Below are 20019 nucleotides of genomic sequence, written 5' to 3'. Positions count from 1 at the left end.
AATGTTGACTTATTTATTCTTATATCAAATTAGCAGCATTTACTAGGGTATACTTAACTTAACTCATTGATTTTATTTATATGTTAGGCCACGCATAGGAATTTAATGCTTAATTTATTAGTTTTACCTCTTAATACTTACTAGATCTAGGCCTAACAGTTTACAGCAGAGGACTGTATTTTTGCATGAACATTCATTTTGCACGGTAGGTGATGATAAAAGACAAATGGGCGAAACATTGGTAGCCTGTTGGGCTTTATCAGATTATAGAACAATAAAAATACCATTTACCATGTAGGCCCTAGTCCTCACCACAATCTATGGGTCGGGGAGTCGTCAGATTTCTTTCCTAAAGAGCATAGGCCTATGTTGCCCATGTGAGGTGTTGGTACGTGTGCTGCACAATGACATATGTGGTTTTGTACTAAGTATGGCCTGCCTATTAAGTGTATTCTTTGAGTTTTTTTGTAAAACTTAATTGTGGTTGTTGATTTTATGTTCTGGTAAGTTTAGTAGTTTATAAAAGTAAGTTAAGTTAGTGCCTGCATTGACGGGTGCAAGTTATTGCTTGTTTTTTGTCAGTGCTGCTTTGTGTCAATGATGTGTTTGTTTTGGGTAATGTAAGTGTGTTTGGGTAATGTCTGATGGTGAGGAGAGGGATGATTTTTGGCTAAGAGTAGCCCTTTTGTGTCGGGAAGGTTAAGTTACTTATTGTTAGTTTTTCAGTTAGACCTATTTGAAGAGGGGTTTGCAGTGTTATTGGTGGTGGATTCTTAAGATTGATCGGATAGTATTCTTTTGGGTGATTATGTTCCTTTTCATGTTTCAAGAGCTTGGTGATTCCTAAGCGGTGATACCATATTTATGTTGGAGTGAAAAAGCGAGTGGTAGGCTATTACACTACATCTTCATTTGCAAATCCTTTTTATCACATGCTTTGCAGAACGTTTTTGGCATAGGCCTAAGCAATTTAAGTTCCCTACACGATCTTAAAGTGTAACTTAGGTTTTTTAGACAATTATACAAAAACAATTTTTTTTTACTGTAGGATGTTCAAGTTAGTCGAGTCTTCTTCCGATCTGTTGTTGTTGTCGGGTGAGAATTTTATATGGATGGTCTTGTTTTTATATAGGCTATTCAGGTTTATTACATGTTGCAGTATGCCGTGGCCTTATTAAGTTAAGTGTTTTGTTGATGATATTGGTATTACCTGCTGATTGGTCAGTGGAAAGTATGATTGTCGTGTCATCTGCAAAGAGTATGTAGGCCCATCTGAGTTGTTATCTAACTTTTTCCAAGAGGTTATTTATTTTAATGGACATCTCCATTTTACAACCATACAAATCAAATAATTATTTATAGTATAAATAATTATTTCTTTCTTTACAGTATACAGTTTAAATGTAGACTGTAAAGCATGGTGGGCGTAAGATTGATCCTTGAGGCAAGGCTCTGGTGGTTGTTCATAGATTTTGTGTTGATTAAAGTTGTTGTTAATCTGACGTTCCAATTCTACATAATTGTTATCTGTTACTGAGATCACTTTTTGTCAAATCACGTGTTCTGTCATTGATTTTGTATTGTTGAAATTTTTGTAGCAAAGTGTTCCAGTTCATTGTGTTGAATGCTTTTTGTAAGTCCAGAAAGATACCTGATGCAATCTCTTTTCCCTTCCAAAGGTTGGTTATATCCTCACATATTTGTGAGGTAGCTGTTGGTGTGGTACACCCCTTTCTAAATCTGTGTTGGATTTGTGTTTTTTTATGTTCTAAGAGTTGATTATAGATTGCATGTTCCAGTACAGTAACTTGGAGATAGTAGGGATATGGAATTATGTAGAATTGGAACGTCAGATTAACAACAACTTTAATCAACACAAAATCTATGAACAACCACCAGAGCCTTGCCTCTAGGATCAATCTTACGCCCACCATGCTTTACAGTCTACATTTAAACTGTATACTGTAAAGAAAGAAATAATTATTTATACTATAAATAATTATTTGATTTGTATGGTTGTAAAAGGGTCATTCCATATGAAATCAACCAATAAAAAATTATTTTCAACCTGACCATCTTCGATTTTGATGAAATTTTGCATACTTGTAGTATTTTGAGTCCTGAATCCAAATATGCTTTTAAAAAAAATCTATCTTTTATAATTTTTATGATATAAATATTTGAAAATGGTAAAAATTGGCGTTTTTTACCGTGCGCGCAAATCTAAAATGTTGTCTAGGATGAGTTCTATTGGTCCTATCAAGTTGTACAATGGCTCATTTTAAAGAGGATTCAAATGCCTTTAATCTGATACCAAACTCAACCTACTTTGGTAAAAATTAATTTTTTTTGAAAATTTCAAAATATGTTTTTGAAAAAAAATTTAAGATAGTGTTTTTTGAAAAATTTGAAAATTAGATATGTTAAAGAATGTAATCTAGTAAGTACATTATAAAAATTTCAAAATGGGATGATAATGGGATCAGCAGTTATGATAAAAATACTTGACTATGGTTCACTGTTTCCAAGCATTTTGGCGCATACAGCGTGTAAGTTCTAACCTAAATGTATCATTAAATAAGAGTCTATTAATTATATGATTAAAATTAAAAATATCTGCCTATATTTGAATTATGTATGTCATATTTTGCTATAGCCTATATAAACTAAATCTAGCAAGTAAACAACATTATTCAAGAGTTAACAGAGTTTCCGTCAACCTTTGAACAAACATGGACCAATGGGTTTTGGTTCAGGTTCCTCAGTCTTTTCCAGTTAGTTGTGTTGCAACAATTTACTGTAATCAATCTTTAAGTCTGCCTTTTCACTAGGCTGGAGACTCTAGTCAGCCACTAGATCTGTGCAAAATCACATTGTGAAGCACTTTACGTTTACACTATCAGGTTGCAGCGACCCATCTCAGCTGTAGCGACTCGGTCTTGAGACAAGAGGAAAGACTGACAAACATAAGTTAGACCTGTGTACCTGTCAAACAAATTACAACTTCTCAAGACCGGGTCGCTGCGACCTGATAGTGTAAACGTAGAGTGCTTCACAATGTGATTTTGCACAGATCTAGTGGCTGACTAGTGTCTCCAGCCTAGTGAAAAGGCAGACTTAAAGATTAATTACAGTAAATCGTTGCAACACAACTGGAAAATACTGAGGAACCTGAGCCAAAACCCATAGGTCCATATTTGTCTGTCTTTCCTCTCGTGACAAGAGAGAGAGACAAACAAGCATTGATAATTTTGTCACACAATATACTGTGATCAATCTATTATTGATACATAGATAATATTCCATGATGGCCTAATTATTTAGTTTTGGGGAAATGTCTGCTCATAAGTATAAATAATGTATTCTTACTTTAACAATTAAAATTTTTTTGTGAAAACTGATTTGTGGATTTAAATACCACAAACCACATACCACATTTCTGTAACTTCTATTTTGATATGTCAAAAATTAAAAAAAGTTACGGAGAATTTTCAAAATGTCCGTCCGGTTATATTTAGCGAATTTCCCATATAGGGAATAAGCTATTACCGTAGGTCTCATGGTAAGACCTAGACCCAGGACCGATTTACTTTTTCATTTTGAGGTCCCCAGAGGCCAAAAACACCATCCGTTCAAATTCATATAGGGCCTATATATATATATATATATATTTATATATATATATATATATATATATATATGTGTCCGTTAGCGCGATAACTCGAGCAAAATTGATCCGATTTTGATGAAATTTGGTACAAACGTGTAAACCTACATTTATTCGAACGAGTTCGCGAACCAGCGTAATCGGACCATGGGATCAGGGGTTTATGGGGGGTTTTATGGGGTAAAAATGGGTTTTTCTCATTTTTGACCCTAAAAACATTAAATTTCTAAATTTCTCTCTAGACCATTTTGAAGAGCTTAAAAAAACAAATAATTTAGTATATTGAAGTGTTTTTGAATGTTCATTGACTACGGAGAAAATTAAAAAAATTGTAAATTTAAAATTCCCATGTTATTTTTATGGAGAATAAATAAACTGTTCTAGTTTGCTTGTTTATGGATATATTTTAATCAAATTTGGCAATTTGGTTTATTTCATACTAAGCTATCAATATTTCAATTGAAAAAACACACCTCAACATCTTTCCCGTAGCAGCAAACCTAACTACTCACTAAAATTAATGTTATTTAAATAGGAAATAAATCTGAAAATTTATAGGGAATATTTTAGTAGAAATCAAGCCGGGTAGATGGAAATTCGCTTAGTATGCAGGTTTGCTGCGACGGGGGTATTTAACTTTGCAAGGGTATTTTTTAAATATCATAGCAGTCAAATAAAGGAATTGGATTATGGCTGCTAATAATAACTAAAGCTCAAAACATCTGTTTTCATTAGAAAAATCATTTTAAAAAATAACACTTAAAACCCAAGTATTTTTTTTTCTCATGTCCGGGAAATTTTGCTCCAGAACTAAGGTTCACGACGCCATAAGTAAGGGTCAGCAAATTGGGTAATTTTTTCTTTCTTTTTTTTAAAGTTATTACTGCTTATAAAGTAATCAAAGCAGGTATTTTCTTAATCCCAGATAAATGGGCTATTCAATTATGGTTTTAAGTCATAAATCATAAACTTACTGGGTTTGCTGCTGTAGACATGGAAGTTTGGACGACTTTTTTTTACTAAAAAATTTCAGTGAAAAATAAGTATTTTTAATTTTTTGTAGAACCATAGTATGCACTATTAAATATTTTTTTTTAAGTAGAGTATTTATCTGGGAATAGAAAATTATAATAAACATTATCATTTAAAGATAAAATTAATATGAAAAAAAATAAAAAATATGAAAAGTGGAAAGTTTGTTCAAAGTAGCCCCCATGTTCAAAGGTTGACGGAAACTCTGTTAACTTGAATCATGTTGTTTATTTGCTAGATTTAGTTTATATTATAGCAAAATATGACATACATAGTTCAAATATAGGCAGATATTTTTAATTTTAATCATATAATTAATAGACTCTTATTTAATGATACATTTAGGTTAGTACGTACACGCTGTATGCGCCAAAACGCTTGGAAACAGTGAACCATAGTCAAGTATTTTTATCATAACTGCTGATCCCATCATCATCCCATTTTGAAATTTTTATAATGTACTTACTAGATTACATTCTTTAACATATCTAATTTTCAAATTTTTCAAAAAAACACTATCTTAATTTTTTTTTCAAAAACATATTTTGAAATTTTCAAAAAAAATTAATTTTTACCTAAGTAGGTTGAGTTTGGTATCAGATTAAAGGCATTTGAATCCTCTTTAAAATGAGCCATTGTACAACTTGATAGGACCAATAGAACTCATCCTAGACAACATTTTAGATTTGCGCGCACGGTAAAAAACGCCAATTTTTACCATTTTCAAATATTTATATCATAAAAACTATAAAAGATAGATTTTTTTAAAAAGCATATTTGGATTCAGGACTCAAAAGACTACAAGTATGCAAAATTTCATCAAAATCCAAGATGGTCAGGTTGAGAGCCTTGTTGATTTGATATGGAATGACCCAAAATGGAGATGTCCGTTAAAATAAATAACTACAGTTCTAATCCAAGTTCCATCAAACTACAGGTAGTTTGATGGAACTTGTTATTGCTGACTTTTTTGTGTTTATGATTGCTTTTTACTAGGCTATTTTTAATTGACTGGGTACCATTGACTGTTGCAGTTGATTAGCTTATGATGTGGTGAATGGGTTCTATTAATTCTTCTTTGCAATAAGTGACTATTTTTCCTTGACGACATCAAATCCCGCTGAATTTGTTGAACTAAGGCGTTTAAATTTTAAATCTTTGAGTTATTGTCTGGTTATTGGTTTGAATGTTGTAAAAGCTATTGTACTAGTCTATTGTCTATTGTAAAGCTGGAATATGGTCTTGCTTGCAATTGTTTTCCTCCACGGGTTCTATTATGGGTAGATCTGAATGTGAATATTTTATTTAATAATAGTTTTGGCGAATTTCCCATATAGGGAATAAGGTATTAGTACTCATGGTAAGACCTGGACCCGGGACCAATTTACTTTTTTGTTTTGAGGTCCCCAGAGGCCAAAGCACCATCCGGCTATATATCAGTTTTTGAAGTCGCTAGCCTATCTCTTTTAATTAATCAGTGTAAATGTAAATGATTCTTTTGGATATTTTAATTTGATTTTCTATGTAGTTTGCAAAAATTACACCACGTGAGTAGGTATTTCATGACCAAAGACTGTTTCTTTCAGCACTACTTCAGCACAACTAAACTTAGAGACTGTCCCTGAGATTTACTGATGTTAATGGCAAACAAAGGAAAAATGTGAACTGAGTTATTTCGAGGGCAAAAGTAAAGAGAGAATTAAATGGTCGCAGTTCGATCCTAGGAATCAGTATTTAGTTGCTAAACAATGAGCCCGTTAACACCTCACACTCAGGGCCGTACCCAGCATTGGCAGGCCCCGGTAAAGATAATAGGCCGGGCCCCTCTCCCCTTGAAGTAGGCCTATATGTTTAAAGGGTCTTGAAAAACCGGTCTGAGCATGGCCCTGCTCACACTCAATACATTCTTTCTTCTGCCATACATCCTTTTAAAACGTATTTGCATTCCTTTAATAAAGCCTGACGACGTATCATGATTCCTGATCAGCTTATCAAACAGCTGGTCTTGGTCATTAACAAAGCTACAAAAAGCATCGCACACATTCCACCCTCATCTTTACATATAAAAATGCCCGTTCATGTCCTCATAGGCCTATCTAGGCTACCTTAAAATGTGATATATAGGCTACTGTAGTGAGATGCTCAGTAATATGGATAAGGGGGCCATGGGCTCCAAATAGTTTTTAATTCCACTACCTCATTGCTAGTTCTGGAAATTTATCAAAATGCCATTAGGTAGGGTAGGACTAGTCATAAAAATATTATTACATTCTAAAATAGTTGACAAGCCAAATAATCTTGTGCAAGTACAGGAAATTCTCTGATCAAGTGCTAGAGAATTCATTAACTTGACTAAGTTCGTGAAAGTAGCCTTTGGTATGTCCAGATTATGGAATACTTCAAGCTTGAGAACAGTCTGAGAAAAAAGTTAGTTTTTTACCATTTTAACTATTTCTAATTTCAAAAATGATGATGAACCACTCCTTGAACTTTATCAAAATTAATTTTGTTACAGGTTCTGCTACAATGGACTTATTGACAGGTGGACTGTGTTTGACATTAGCTGTAGTATCTGCACTTGTCTTATACTTTATATCAGTGTCATCTATGAAAGAGAAAACCTATGATGAAGTGAAAGCTGAGCAGAAAAAGAAAGCAGAAGAATACCTTGCCCAAGGTCGATCTGCAAAAGAAAAGGCTAAAGATAAGAAGTTGAAAAAAGCTGGCAAAAAAGTGAAAGAAAAATCGAATGTTGAATCAAACGAATTATCATCTGATGAAGTAGAGCATGGAAAGGGACATGTTGCATTTGTGGAACCCCCAATAGTTCTTGATGAGCAGCCACCTACGGTATGTCAGCCTAACTTTATCATAATAAAATGAATGTAGTCTTACTTGTAAAACTTACTTAATTAAACAAAATAATAAATTATCTTATATATGCCAGTTTGTGTTAACTTATAACAGATATTTAACTATAATAATTATGTAATCATAAGAATTTTGTTTTTTAAAACAATTAAGTTAGGGTATCACAAATACAAAGTTATTATAAATGGTAATAATTTTATGGGTCTAGTGGACTGATGTTTAAAAAAAACATCGGGCTCAAGCTTATTCGAGTCATCCTTCTTACAATATTAAATTCAAAATAGGCAAACGAATAACAAACACTCCGCCATTAATCATAAAGATTAATAAAAAAAAAATTATTTTCATAAAATCTCTACAGTTAAGCTAAGGGTTTCTCTGAATAGCCCATATCTTTTGGATTTTAATTTCTAGTGGGTAAAAGCACTAAATAATATGTAGGCTATATCAGTGTCGTTTTATTTAACACTTTCCGAAGTTTAAAAAGTTTTAAAAGTTTTTACCGAAAGCAAAATTGAAATGTTAAAAAATCCCTTCACCACAGACCGGTGTCAACTATAGTTGACATGTGGTCTAGACTCACTGGACCTACCTCATCAACATGCAATCACTTTATGGCTTGTTACATATTATCATGTATACAGTTTATTTTATCAACTTGGTTGTTAGTTGTAGGTCTAATGAAATAGCCCTTAAATATGCCGTTGTTGTGGTTTTCATGTTTGTGATTTTTTCCGTACAACTGGCAGCATTTTGTTTACACATAAATTTCAACAGTTGTTGTTATTTAAACCAGCCTCTTCTAGTGAGTTGGTGAGTTTTATAATTAACATTTTTTGATGTGTTATTTCATGGATAAAGATCAACATACAACTAATGGATTACATACAACGAAGTAAGGGAAGGACCATAGTTGAGACAAAACAATTCTTTTGTTAAATACATGATTGAATTTTTACTTGCAATTCAATGCAAATAAATTATTTCCTAATTGATCAGAAAACGAAGAAAAAAATTGGTTTGTGGGTATGTCTAATTCATTAAGCTTGGTCCAAAAGGGAAAACTGGCCTGCAGGTTAGGGCAGTGACTTAAAGTCTGGCGTCAACTATGGTTGACAACAATAATTTTATAAAAGCTTGGCTGGTTATGTTTATATATTTTTTGTTAGGCCCATTACAGTTTCAAGAACTAGAGTTATATAAAATTTACCTTTGTTTTTGTTGGCTGAGTTCTTGTAGTTGAGTGAATTTTAATCTTCTTAATTTTTAATGTTTGGGTCTCCCTACAGTATGTGTTTCGCCACCTTGTGTGGCATCTTCAGGGGTCTTCTGTGAATTTATCTTCTTATCAACTTTAACACTATAGTCTTTATTTTACAAAAATATTTACACATACACGGTCACTAGTATCGCAGTTGGGTCGATAGGACAATGCAACGGTAGACACGTGTCGGGATGAATAGCAGGAAAACATAGAAAAAAGACATCTCGTCGTTTGTATGTTGTTCTGTTGTCTGATTGACCCGTGTATTTGTAAATATTTTTGTAAACATAGACAAAAGCGTTAGTGTTGCTAAGAAGATAAATTCACAAGAAGACCCCTGAAGATGTCACATGCATAGGGTGACACAACAATCTTATCTACTAGAACTCAGACAACAACAACAAAGGTAAATCTCTTAGAACATTTTAATTGAATGTTAGGTGTCAACTAAAAACTGGCTAAATATATGCGCAGGCCTATTTTTTCTTTTATAGATAATCCCTAATTTTTGTCACATTAAAATTAGATTCAATTTTTGTTATTTTTAAACATTTTTTCATGATGCAGTTATAATGTGATGTACCGGTACATTGATTGGATCAAAATTCCTTTATTAATTAGTAGCTTACTGTGTCTTTTTCATATATAAAGTAGAGTCCCGCAAACTAGGCGTAATGTGGACTGGAAAGTGCCGAGTTTTTAACCGCCTTTTTTTGTTTATATTTATATTAAAGTCAGTATTAAGTATTCAGATATAGTACAACAAATCCTTGGTAGGAGTTGTGAATGATTTGACTTGAGCTGGCTTGAGTCCATGTTTAACTCGGATTGAAAAAAAAATCACGAATTATCTGAGCCAGGTGATGGCCGAGTTATCCAGACTGCAGGGTAATCTAGTGCCAAATTTGCGGGACTCTACTGAATACTATACAGTACTTTTATAGTAAACAATATTAATTGCTATTATTTGGGTACACTCATAACATATGGACAATGGTAAGATCTGTGTATTTTGTACTCAAACTGCACAATTAAATCTCTTGAAACCCAACCAAACTATGCACATGATCAACATGGACATTTATAAAAATAATGGTGCACTATTCGGCCTAAGTTTCGAATGTGACATATTTTAGGTTGAAGATAAGAAGAAAAAGAAGAATAAAAAGAAAGAAAAACCAATTCTTATCAACAAAAGTGAAATCACACCGGTCATTGATGTACCGGAAGTTCCTACCAAAAATCATTTTGAACAGATTGTTCCCAAGGATGATTTCACTTTAAAACATAGTATTAGTGTAAGTTCAGCTTCTTGCTGTGTTATGTGTTTGTGGAAAACCCTATCTATTTTTGTTTCTTAAAAATATATAGGGTGTCCTGTGTTTAATGGCTTAGCTCTTAATTCGATTTAGATAATAATATTAGTTCCTCCTTCTTTTGGTTAGGAAGTTCCAGATGATTGGGCTTTGGGTAATCGATGCTTTACTGTCAGATATAAAGAGTTCAGCGGTGTTTAAGGATAAAATAATTACCATTGGCCATTGGTTGACTTAAGGAGCTACATTTTGACACATATGCAGCATCATGTATTGTAACTTAGTGAAATTATCGTGTAGGCCTACTTATTATATTAATATTAATGCTGCCGACTTGGAACCCCATGTATACACTCGCTATACCCAATTTTGTGTGCCCTTAAAACAACTTGAAATGCTGTTATTTAAGGTAGGGTAGCCTACGACAGTTCTAGAGAAAATGTTGATAGTTGGTTTAAGGAAATGATGAGCTCTTCAGGAAATTGTTATGTGCATTTTTCAGACATTCTACAAGAAATCACACTTACAAAAACTGAGAGGAGACGTGTTCATTGGGCAGAAATTTGTTGAAAAATTGATTTAAAGAAATATAGACAATGTAGACAGTTCTAAGTTAATAAAAAATAATATGCGAATGATGCCAAAAGCCATTTAACTAGAGATCAAAAATTAAGTAGAAAAGATAAACCGACAATCAGAACCACAACAGTAGAAACATTTGGTCTAACAGTGCTTCCCATGATGAAAATTTAGATTGGATACGTAACATGTTAGGAGAAATGTGAACTTAGCCCAAATGGATCAATTTGCCATAGAATTGCAAATGTTGACCAGTTGCTGTGAACAACATTCAGAATTGGAAATCCGCTGGTCTGACAAAGTTTATAATTTATAGCTCAAAAGATTCATATAATTTCATTCCCATTTAGAATAACGATTAAACTCCATGATTTGCGACACAATAAAAGCTTGAAGCTTATTAATTCAGTTAGATCAGCCCCCTGAAGACAATACACGTGACCCTCTCGGACCTTTGAACCTTGTCTATAGTCATGACAGAATGACAAAATTTTCAGTCACAGAAAGGAACGGCATAATATCTCTTTACAAAAAAGGATATGCTGAAAATTCAAGAGAACAAAGTGACCTTTGGATGCCGGATTAGAGGGCTTTTACTGTAGGCCTACTCTCTGCCAGTCAACTTAGTGAAATTATTCCAGTTTTAGCATTCTGTAGTTTTGCTCTTAACCCATTTTTTACCTTCTGATTTGAGCATTCTATTAGTGTTATAATGAAAAGTAATAAGTAAGTTGTGACACATACAAGTCTTAGAGAATTGATTATACAAAGTATCCAATAGTCAATGATTATACACAGTATATTATAGATTGACTGTGAAGGATAAAAATAGAAATACAACAAAGTTTATGTTATGGTAAAAACATAAAACCTAAAGAAGGAGACAATTCAAAAGTGAACAACATAAGTATAGTAAATGTCCACAACTTACATCAATTCAAATTTAGAGGATTTACATTCTCAAAGTATGCCGAACACGAAATAGTTTAGAAATTATGAATCAAGTTTTAAACTCCCATTACATCGTTGATTCCACTGAATTCCCAGAAAACTAATTGGATTCTGAGAGTTGGATAGATCATATTTCATGGCTGTGGTGGTATAAGCAGTTAAATGCTGAATCCTAGTAATAAATTTAAGTTGTCTAGTAATAAATTCTCATTGAGCCATACTCGTATGAGACACCCTATGTATTTTAGTGTGTTCTTATCATTTGTGTAACACTGTAATTCCTTAGGTCCTTAATGCATGACATTATGTAGTCAAATGCTTTATAGCTTAATTCAGTTAACTTGTTTTCTCGTTACTAATAGTTTGTAACTCAATGTTGTTTTTTGGTTTATAGCTAATCACTATGTAATTCTTAGTTAGGTCCCCCCTGTCCCCCCTTTACCCTGGGGTGTACTGTATTCCAGACCCCCCGGATTTGGACCCCCACCATAGGTTTCTGACCCCCTAACAAAAATCTGCTTCCGCCACCCCTGTAATTCAGATCATATTATCTTCTCCTTTAGTTATGGTGTCTAACCATTTGAGCATCTCTGCTACAGAATCTTTGCCTAAAAAAACATGACCTATATATCTGGTCTTTCGTGTGAAATTTGGTGTTATATAAACGTATAGATAAGTTTGACAATAAATACAACTTGGAAAATCTATAATTTATTGAAAATACAATTATAAACATAAATAAATCTCTGCTAGACGTCATTCACGATGTTTGTTAGAGTGTAGAGTCATCATATATTACGCATAGGCCTATCCTTATGGAAACTCTAGGGAATTGACTAACTAAACTTGTAATGTAGAGCACTCAAGTAATAGTTACAATGCATGAGTAGAATTGCCACCAATAAATTTTGTAGCAACCAGTGGAAAGCTATTTGTACATAAAGTTATCTAACCTAAACTAATTGTTTTAGTGACTTATCTGTAGATGTGTTAGCACTCTATTCACACAAAGGCTGAAATGGCTTTGCTGCCCTTTATCACTATTGTAATGTACTTTGTAAAAACATAGTTCAGATTAAGCTCTGTATAAAAAGTCTTAAAATTTATCACGGCTTGAGTAATTAGAAATGTATCAGGCATTGCAAAGTTCAAACGTTCAAAGTTCATTCACGATCCTAGTTAATGAACCTGCCATTGGTCAACTTGCATCCAGTTTCTGGAGCAGTTAAGTGTACTTAGGCAACCTCTAGCACCAGGTTACTTCAAAGCTTTTCTGAGATTACTGGCTATAATCAGTGAAGCTTACATCATTTGTATAAAATAACTTAGTTTGTATTTCATTCAATCGTATGAAGTTTTTTACCAGATGGTCATTTGGGAATTAACTTCTGGTATTTGTGACATTGGATATTTGTTAATCTGATTTCCGCATTGGGCAATAGGCTATTTTTGGTTTTCACACATCACCAATAATTAAAATCACAATTTTTACTGTCCCACTAATCCAAACCATATAAATCAGAACTTGCAGCTGATCTGAACCACATTTTAGGAAAAAGAGGTAAATATATTTAAATTCTAAACAAAGCAATGTGCTCTGAAGTAACAACCGAAAAATAGGGAATCATACTTTTTACATTTACATTTTGATGACCAGAAAAAATCTTGGATTGTAAATGCATTTTATATGCTAAATTGTAAATAGCAAAATTTGTATGAATATAGGTGCTGGAGTAATGAAAAAAGAATCGTCAGGTGCTTCTGTTGGCAGGTTACACATAAAATTATTATTCGTACTTAGAATTTTGTTTACCAGTCTATAAACTCCCTCTATTGTCCCTCTATTGTAGGCTAGGGCTAAAACAATAGAGTGTATTGTTTTGGCTGTACATATTTGATAACTTTTTATATAATCTTATTGACTTGAGCAGTAGAATAGACTCAAGAATCTCTGTGTACCTATTCTTTGTATCATATTTCAATGTATGTTTTTCTGTTTAAAGCGAGAAGATGTTCAGACAAAGCCCATTGAACTTCAATCAGTTCAAAAACAATCATCTAGCAGCAAACAGACAAAAACACAGGTTAAAGAACAACCTAAGGAGTTGAAGATAGAAAAAGTTCAGGTTCAAAAACAAGTCCAACAACTCGTGAAACCGACTGAAAAAGCTGTTGTGTCTAAAATGAGCGATAAACCAATAAATAAACCTCAAGAAAAAACCGTTAGCCAGAAGCCGGCTGAAGAAGTTGTTATGAAAACTTCTGTGAAACAAGTTCAGAGTGCTTCTGTGGAACATGTCTCACCTTCTGCTAAGAACAACCGCAAGAAACGCAGTGAACTTTCAACTCTACATCAAATGAGTAGGTTTTAACTTAGGTTAATAACAGTGAGTTTACAGAAAATTGATTTTAGAGATCAAGTTCTGAACTGAAATAATAGCATATTAGTTTGCCCAGTAGTCAAAGTAAAATGTTGCACAACTTGGTGTGTTTAGTGTTTAGTGTTGTGAAGAGTGACATATACATGCAAGTGTGGTTGCTCGTGTTTTCCTTTGTAGTATGTATTTCATGAATTCTAGAATGACTTATCAACATTAATACACTGTTAATAAGAAAGACTTAAGTTCCATGACCATGTGGTAATCTATGTACGGTATTTAATTGGAATCTGTTTTTCTTTGTATCCACTAATTTTAGGGAACGGTTGGGTGTAGAAGCTGGGTAGAGGTGTCTAAAGAATGGTCTTAATCTGTAGATGAGCTATCAAAAGAAAAACAAGGTAAATTCTCTTGGAGCTCTATCCCAGTCCCAGTGGCCTTTAACATTTGGAGAAAATATTTGTTTATAATAGGGCCATATGGTTATTTCACACTATCATTTTCTGATACAGCTGTTGATCTCGGGATCTCTGGATCGGTTTAGACAAATACAGAAACCCCAGGATTGTATTAAAGCTTGAGCTTGGGTGTTTGTTAATAATATCAGATATATACAACAACTAAGCAGTGGAGCTTTTATTGGCTTGTAGGTGTATATATTATTAAGCCACTAACAGAGCAGAGAATGTTATCTGAAGTCAGCAGATTATTGGTCAAGGTCGAGCACTATCTGAGGCATACTTGAGACTAGAAGATTCAATTACCTGGAATAACTGACTTATTTTTTCTATGAAAAAAAAATTAAACTCTTAACAATAGTCTTGTCCTAAAGTCTGAGGGTTTATAAGTCCTGTGATATAAAAAATCCAACATTGATAGAAAACTTTTGACAGTTGCACATTTATACCCTTTTTTTTCTGAACAGAATAACACCATCTGCACCATTAAAAGTGTGCATTTAAAAGCTATTTAGCTTTAAAAATAACTAAAGAGTTGCAAACAAAATGCTCATGATCATCAATGTATCAGTTGTTTGATACCAAGACCTTTTTACCACTCTATATCTATAATTTAGACCTAATTCTGTTTTAGCAGGAGTTGCAATTTTTCTAATACTGTATCCAGAGATTTACTACTGAGTTCCTTAGTTGATTCTAACCGTGTATGATGATGCAGGTGGGGACAAAGAAGCTGTGAATGTCAACTTGTTGATGCCCCTTGTTCACAAAGCTGAATTGTCTCGCACAGAGATTCAAGTGCTCATCGACTTACTGCTCAACAAGCAACAAGGTTCATCCGTTGAGAGTGCTGAGTGGATAGAGGTATGACCACAATTCTTTATAATCAGCATTTTTAATAAGGGAACAACAATATTTGTTTGGATTAGCATTGTTAGTGCAGTATTGGAAATATATTGAAAAAATAGTGTTTATCGGTACTCTACTGCTATTGCAATGTTTCTCTAACTTTTTGCACAAAGTGTTCTTTAAATTTGTCAGATATTCCGAGGCATTCCAAAAATCAATAATCACAAAATGTTGGTATCAGCGGAGTTTGGAATACTCTACATCTGTGGCCATTTTTACTACATACAGTATTCTCAAAAAGGTCATCCGATGCGACATTCCTTGGTAATTTGTATTAAAATGTTCTAGTTTGAAAATAGTTTTTTTCAACCCTAAAAATTAAAATCTATAAAATTGCATATATATTTAAAAAAATCATATTACAGGGTGAGGCAGAACGAATTAAGCCGGTTGACTTGCATAGTTTGTTTTCCCAGTGTCACACCCCATCACCTCTCCTTATTCCTGCAGTACAGAATACACTTTCCTGTGCTTCCACTGTTCTCAATCTCCTCTACCTGTTTTGTAGCAATAATGAAACATTTTACAAAAAGGTAAGTTTTAGGCTAGGGCTATAATTTTAGTTGATATTCATTCAGAGTTACATAGTTTAGGCTTAATACTTAAAAGTGTTAAAAATGTATCTCCTTACAACATAACCTATTTCCAAGGTAAAAATAATAAAAAAAAGTATTCATTAGTTTGTTTGCCGTAGGCATGTACCATGTATGTATTCGTAATTTTAAACAAAGGCTTACATTAGCCTGACAAAGTCGAAAATCCAAAATCAGAAAATTGTAAAATCATGACTATAATTATTGATTGTGGCATCTTTGTGACTATCCTTAACAGTCCTCTACTATTGTAACCACTTTCCTTGCAGTCCTGGTGACATCATGATTATCTCCAGTGTTTGTGGCAAGAACAAGAATTTTAAACTGTTTAACTTTGCAGATGTCTTCTGCAATCTTGAAAATATACTGACATTCCCATATAAAAATCTCTCAATTTTGTCAGATTAAACCTAAAAATTGGTACTCGCCAGGAATATTATCCAAACGACTATTATTTAACAAGTAGGTGTCTCCATTACCATATATATAGTAATTAAACATCTGTGTAATTGTTAGGGACGGCAAGATCCTGTAATGAAGCTGAAAAAGCAGCTGGCAGAAAAGGAGAAGGCATTGGTCGAGGAGCAAGATGCTGCTGCAGCTCTTCAGAACAAACTGCGTGAGCTGAGACAAGAGCTTAACACAGAGAAACAATCCACCAAACAGATGGAGGAGGCTCTACGCTCTAAAGCAACTGAGGTGGCTACCATGGGCATGAGACTGCAGACCTTTGGTGAAGAGAAGCAGAATCTAATGAAGCAAATGCAACAGGTACAGTAGTTCGTCAATTATCCGGACTATCAAATAATCTAGATTTTTTGAATTAATCTAGATACCATACATAAAATTGTATGTTTTCTATTACAGGTACAGGAAAGGGTATAAAAGGGCTAGATGAATTAAAAACATTTTTTTATATTCAAGCACTGTATCGTATCTATAATATTAAAACGAAACAGTGTTTTTTTATTTCACGATTCTGAATCAACCACTCGACGGATTTTCATGATTTTTGTGTTGAAAGAAAGATAATTTTGAGAACTAAGGAATGTCGAAGCCATAAATTTAGTTTAGGGTCCCACTTTTTTAAAAATTAAGTTTTAATTTTTAAAAAGTCTAGCAGCCGACGCTAAGATTCTAAACTAGCTTTTGGCATAAAATAATTTGCTTAACATAACAGCCGTAAACATTCAGCTTTTGTGTCACAAATTCAGCATTTGGATAATAATTACATGCTTAGGGTTGACTTATTTATACTATGTGTAATGCTATGCTCATTGTACGTCCATTTTATGGGTAAGAGGATGACAGACTATTTAAATATTCATGGTTTAATGATAGATGTTCTAATTTATTTTTTAGAGCAATCTTTAAAATTTTAAGTTTGTTTTAGTGCAATATAATTTGTTTTAACTAACAGCTGGTTGAATATAAAAGTTGTCTTTCAAACTAACAGGTTAGTTTATTATTCTGTGATGTTGGCATTGAATATAGAAAATAAGTAAGATTCAAGATTCTATAACGACTGATGTATACAAATCGAGGCTCTGCCCCCAAGAATTCAAAGGAAAAATTATGCAAATTATTTTTCTGTTCGACTTTTTGAGGAAAGAATAGGAAAATGTGTACATGTTTTAGTTCATCTTGGCAGCTTTTTGTTTTCAGGAAATGGTTAACTGCTTAAACTTTGTTTGGATTAGAAATGGAAATATTAATATAATTTCAGTTTTTGTTGACTTCTCAATCCCGTACGTAGGACGGGCCAACAGCTCGTTAAATATAAATTAAATACGATACAGTGCTTGAATATAAAAAAATGTGTTTAATTCATCTAGCTCTTTTATACCCTTTTCTGTACCGGTACCTGTAATAGAAAACATACAATTTTAAAAAGTTTTTTTAATCAAATGGTGCATGCTGGGCAACATGTGCACAGTGTGCAGTAAAAACTTCAGACGCTACATATTTGAGGTAGTGCTAAGCATGATTCTCCCATTGCCCACTCTAAAGTAAAGAGCTTAGTGCAAGGGCAGATAGTACTACATTTTAACAGGTTAATCCAAACACTGAATTAATATATTACCCACATTAAAGTGTCAATTTGAAAATCCCACCTATAGCCTCATCTTATACAAGACCTGGTTGAGACAAAAGTCGCTACGCCTCAGTCCTGGCCTCCTGAGGCAACTGTAGTGCTAATTTAACTGGAGCGTCTGCACAATGCTAATGTTAACACATTTATTACTGTTAAACGATAGAACGGCAAGAGCAGCGTTGCCACATTGTTGGGCGCAGTCTTGCATTAGAGAAAGCTATGTCCCACCTCAAGATTTCTAGCAATTTTTCATATCTTTACATGGTATATAACATTGTAAGTTATGTATTGAAAGAGATTCACATTTAGATGTGTGTTGTATAGCTGCAGAGCAAGCTGAGTGAAGAGCACATGTTGCTATGCAAGCTGCAGGAGGACCAGTCACAGACACAGGGGGCCATGCAACAGGAGTTGCTGGCTCAGAGACAACAGCTGGAGATGCACATTGCACGGCTCACAGAACAACACCAAGAGGTAACAACAGCAAATCAACTAGGTTTTTTGCAGGTGTCTCCAAATATTTAACTATTTTGCTGCTATGGCTTAAGACGATAATAATGTTTTCATGACGAGACGGTTATGATTTTCCTTCATCACAGGAGACAACGATGATGTATACAAGACTGTGAAAGATATTAAAGATTTTGTCGCGATCACAAATGACGATGAAGATGTCTAAACAACCTTGGAGAATAATGCTTTGTGACTGGGAGACAACTATGACTGCGGGATAATAATGTTTACAGATACTGGAAATTACTAAAGATGGTCCGCAAAAGGTTCTGTGAAATAATTAATTAATATTTATAAGTATAATAACCTTAGAGTGGTTGTGTTGCAGACTGTTGCTGCGATGGAAGGTCAACTACAACAGCTAGCTGGTCAGCTACAAGAACAAGAGGCTGTTAACACACAGCTCAGCGGAGAGCTTGCGTTAGCACGGGACTCTAGGCAGATCAAGGTAATACCGCTTATTGTTCCTTGTTGTGTAGGAGTTCTTAACAAGAATAAGGATAATCAGACTTGTTATGATTGGTATTGACCTAAAACAATTAGTTTTGAGTAAATTATATAGTTTATTATTTATTGGTGGTCCAATGACCCCACTTTAAGAATGGATCCAACTCTCAAGATTTTGTAAACTAAAATCTGCATTGAGTACTAGAATTTTTTATCTTTGTAAAATTATAACCACGGTTGTTAGTATTCTCTGTATTTAGATATGATATTTCAAGTAAAGGGAATTTCTCATGGACTAACACTACTTTTAGAATCAACTCTATTTGATGTTTTTGATATACTGTACTAACAGGTTTTAATGCTATAGGAACTTCACTCTGAAATGGAGCGTTTGAAATCAAAATCTCAGTATGATACAAGCCGTCTCCAGAATGAAGTTAGTTCCTTAACAGAGCAACTAAACATGAAACGTTCCGAAAATGACAAACTGAGCAGCTTAGTGCAGACTTTGCAAACTGAAAACAACCGGCTGGCTCATCAGGTGAACTTATTTATTTTTAAGTTCGCTTAGGAACTATTACTTTGACAAATATACAACAAAGTCTGTGCAGTATTTTGCTAAATTAAGATTTTCTAGGTTTTAAGGACATGTATTAAAACTGAATTTGCTTATAATGCCGAGTATCTCCAACAAAGTATTTTAAACTTTGTCATCAAACGGTAAAGGAACAATTTAAAAACCTTAAAATATTAACAGTTTATGGCCATTATATTTATGAAACAATCCTTACAGTAAATAATAGTCAAACAAACCTTAATTTAGATGAAAGGTCCCACATTTACAATACAAGCTATACAAAATATAAAATTAAAACATGCCACAAGCTAAAATTTTATGGAATAAACAACCCATGTGGGACTGAAGTTTCTTAGACGCCTACCTAAC

At 33.6% G+C, this 20019-nt stretch overlaps 1 protein-coding gene across 4 annotated transcripts in view; it reads left to right on the top strand.

Moving 5' to 3' along the window:
* LOC128988401 (kinectin) overlaps positions 1-20019 on the top strand; it is a 41430-nt gene that overhangs the window by 388 nt on the left and 21023 nt on the right. For 3 of the 4 annotated variants that reach the window (XM_054409658.1, XM_054409662.1, XM_054409670.1), the window contains exons 2-9: positions 7215-7549; positions 9971-10132; positions 13684-14041; positions 15235-15380; positions 16535-16789; positions 18438-18587; positions 18955-19074; positions 19441-19614. In XM_054409658.1, coding sequence (XP_054265633.1) covers positions 7226-7549; positions 9971-10132; positions 13684-14041; positions 15235-15380; positions 16535-16789; positions 18438-18587; positions 18955-19074; positions 19441-19614 — 1689 coding nt within the window. In that variant the 5' untranslated portion in view covers positions 7215-7225. The remainder of the gene's footprint in view (positions 1-7214; positions 7550-9970; positions 10133-13683; positions 14042-15234; positions 15381-16534; positions 16790-18437; positions 18588-18954; positions 19075-19440; positions 19615-20019) is intronic. The other variant, XM_054409677.1, reaches the window with a different exon arrangement.

The sequence above is a fragment of the Macrosteles quadrilineatus genome, unplaced genomic scaffold, assembly GCF_028750875.1.
Source record: "Macrosteles quadrilineatus isolate MER2022 unplaced genomic scaffold, UCM_ALF_1.0 Scaffold_1__1_contigs__length_201487025, whole genome shotgun sequence".
NCBI classification, from domain to species: domain Eukaryota; kingdom Metazoa; phylum Arthropoda; class Insecta; order Hemiptera; family Cicadellidae; genus Macrosteles; species Macrosteles quadrilineatus.
The sequence above is the reverse complement of the archived record's forward strand: the minus strand, read 5'-3'. Positions and strand labels throughout refer to the sequence as shown.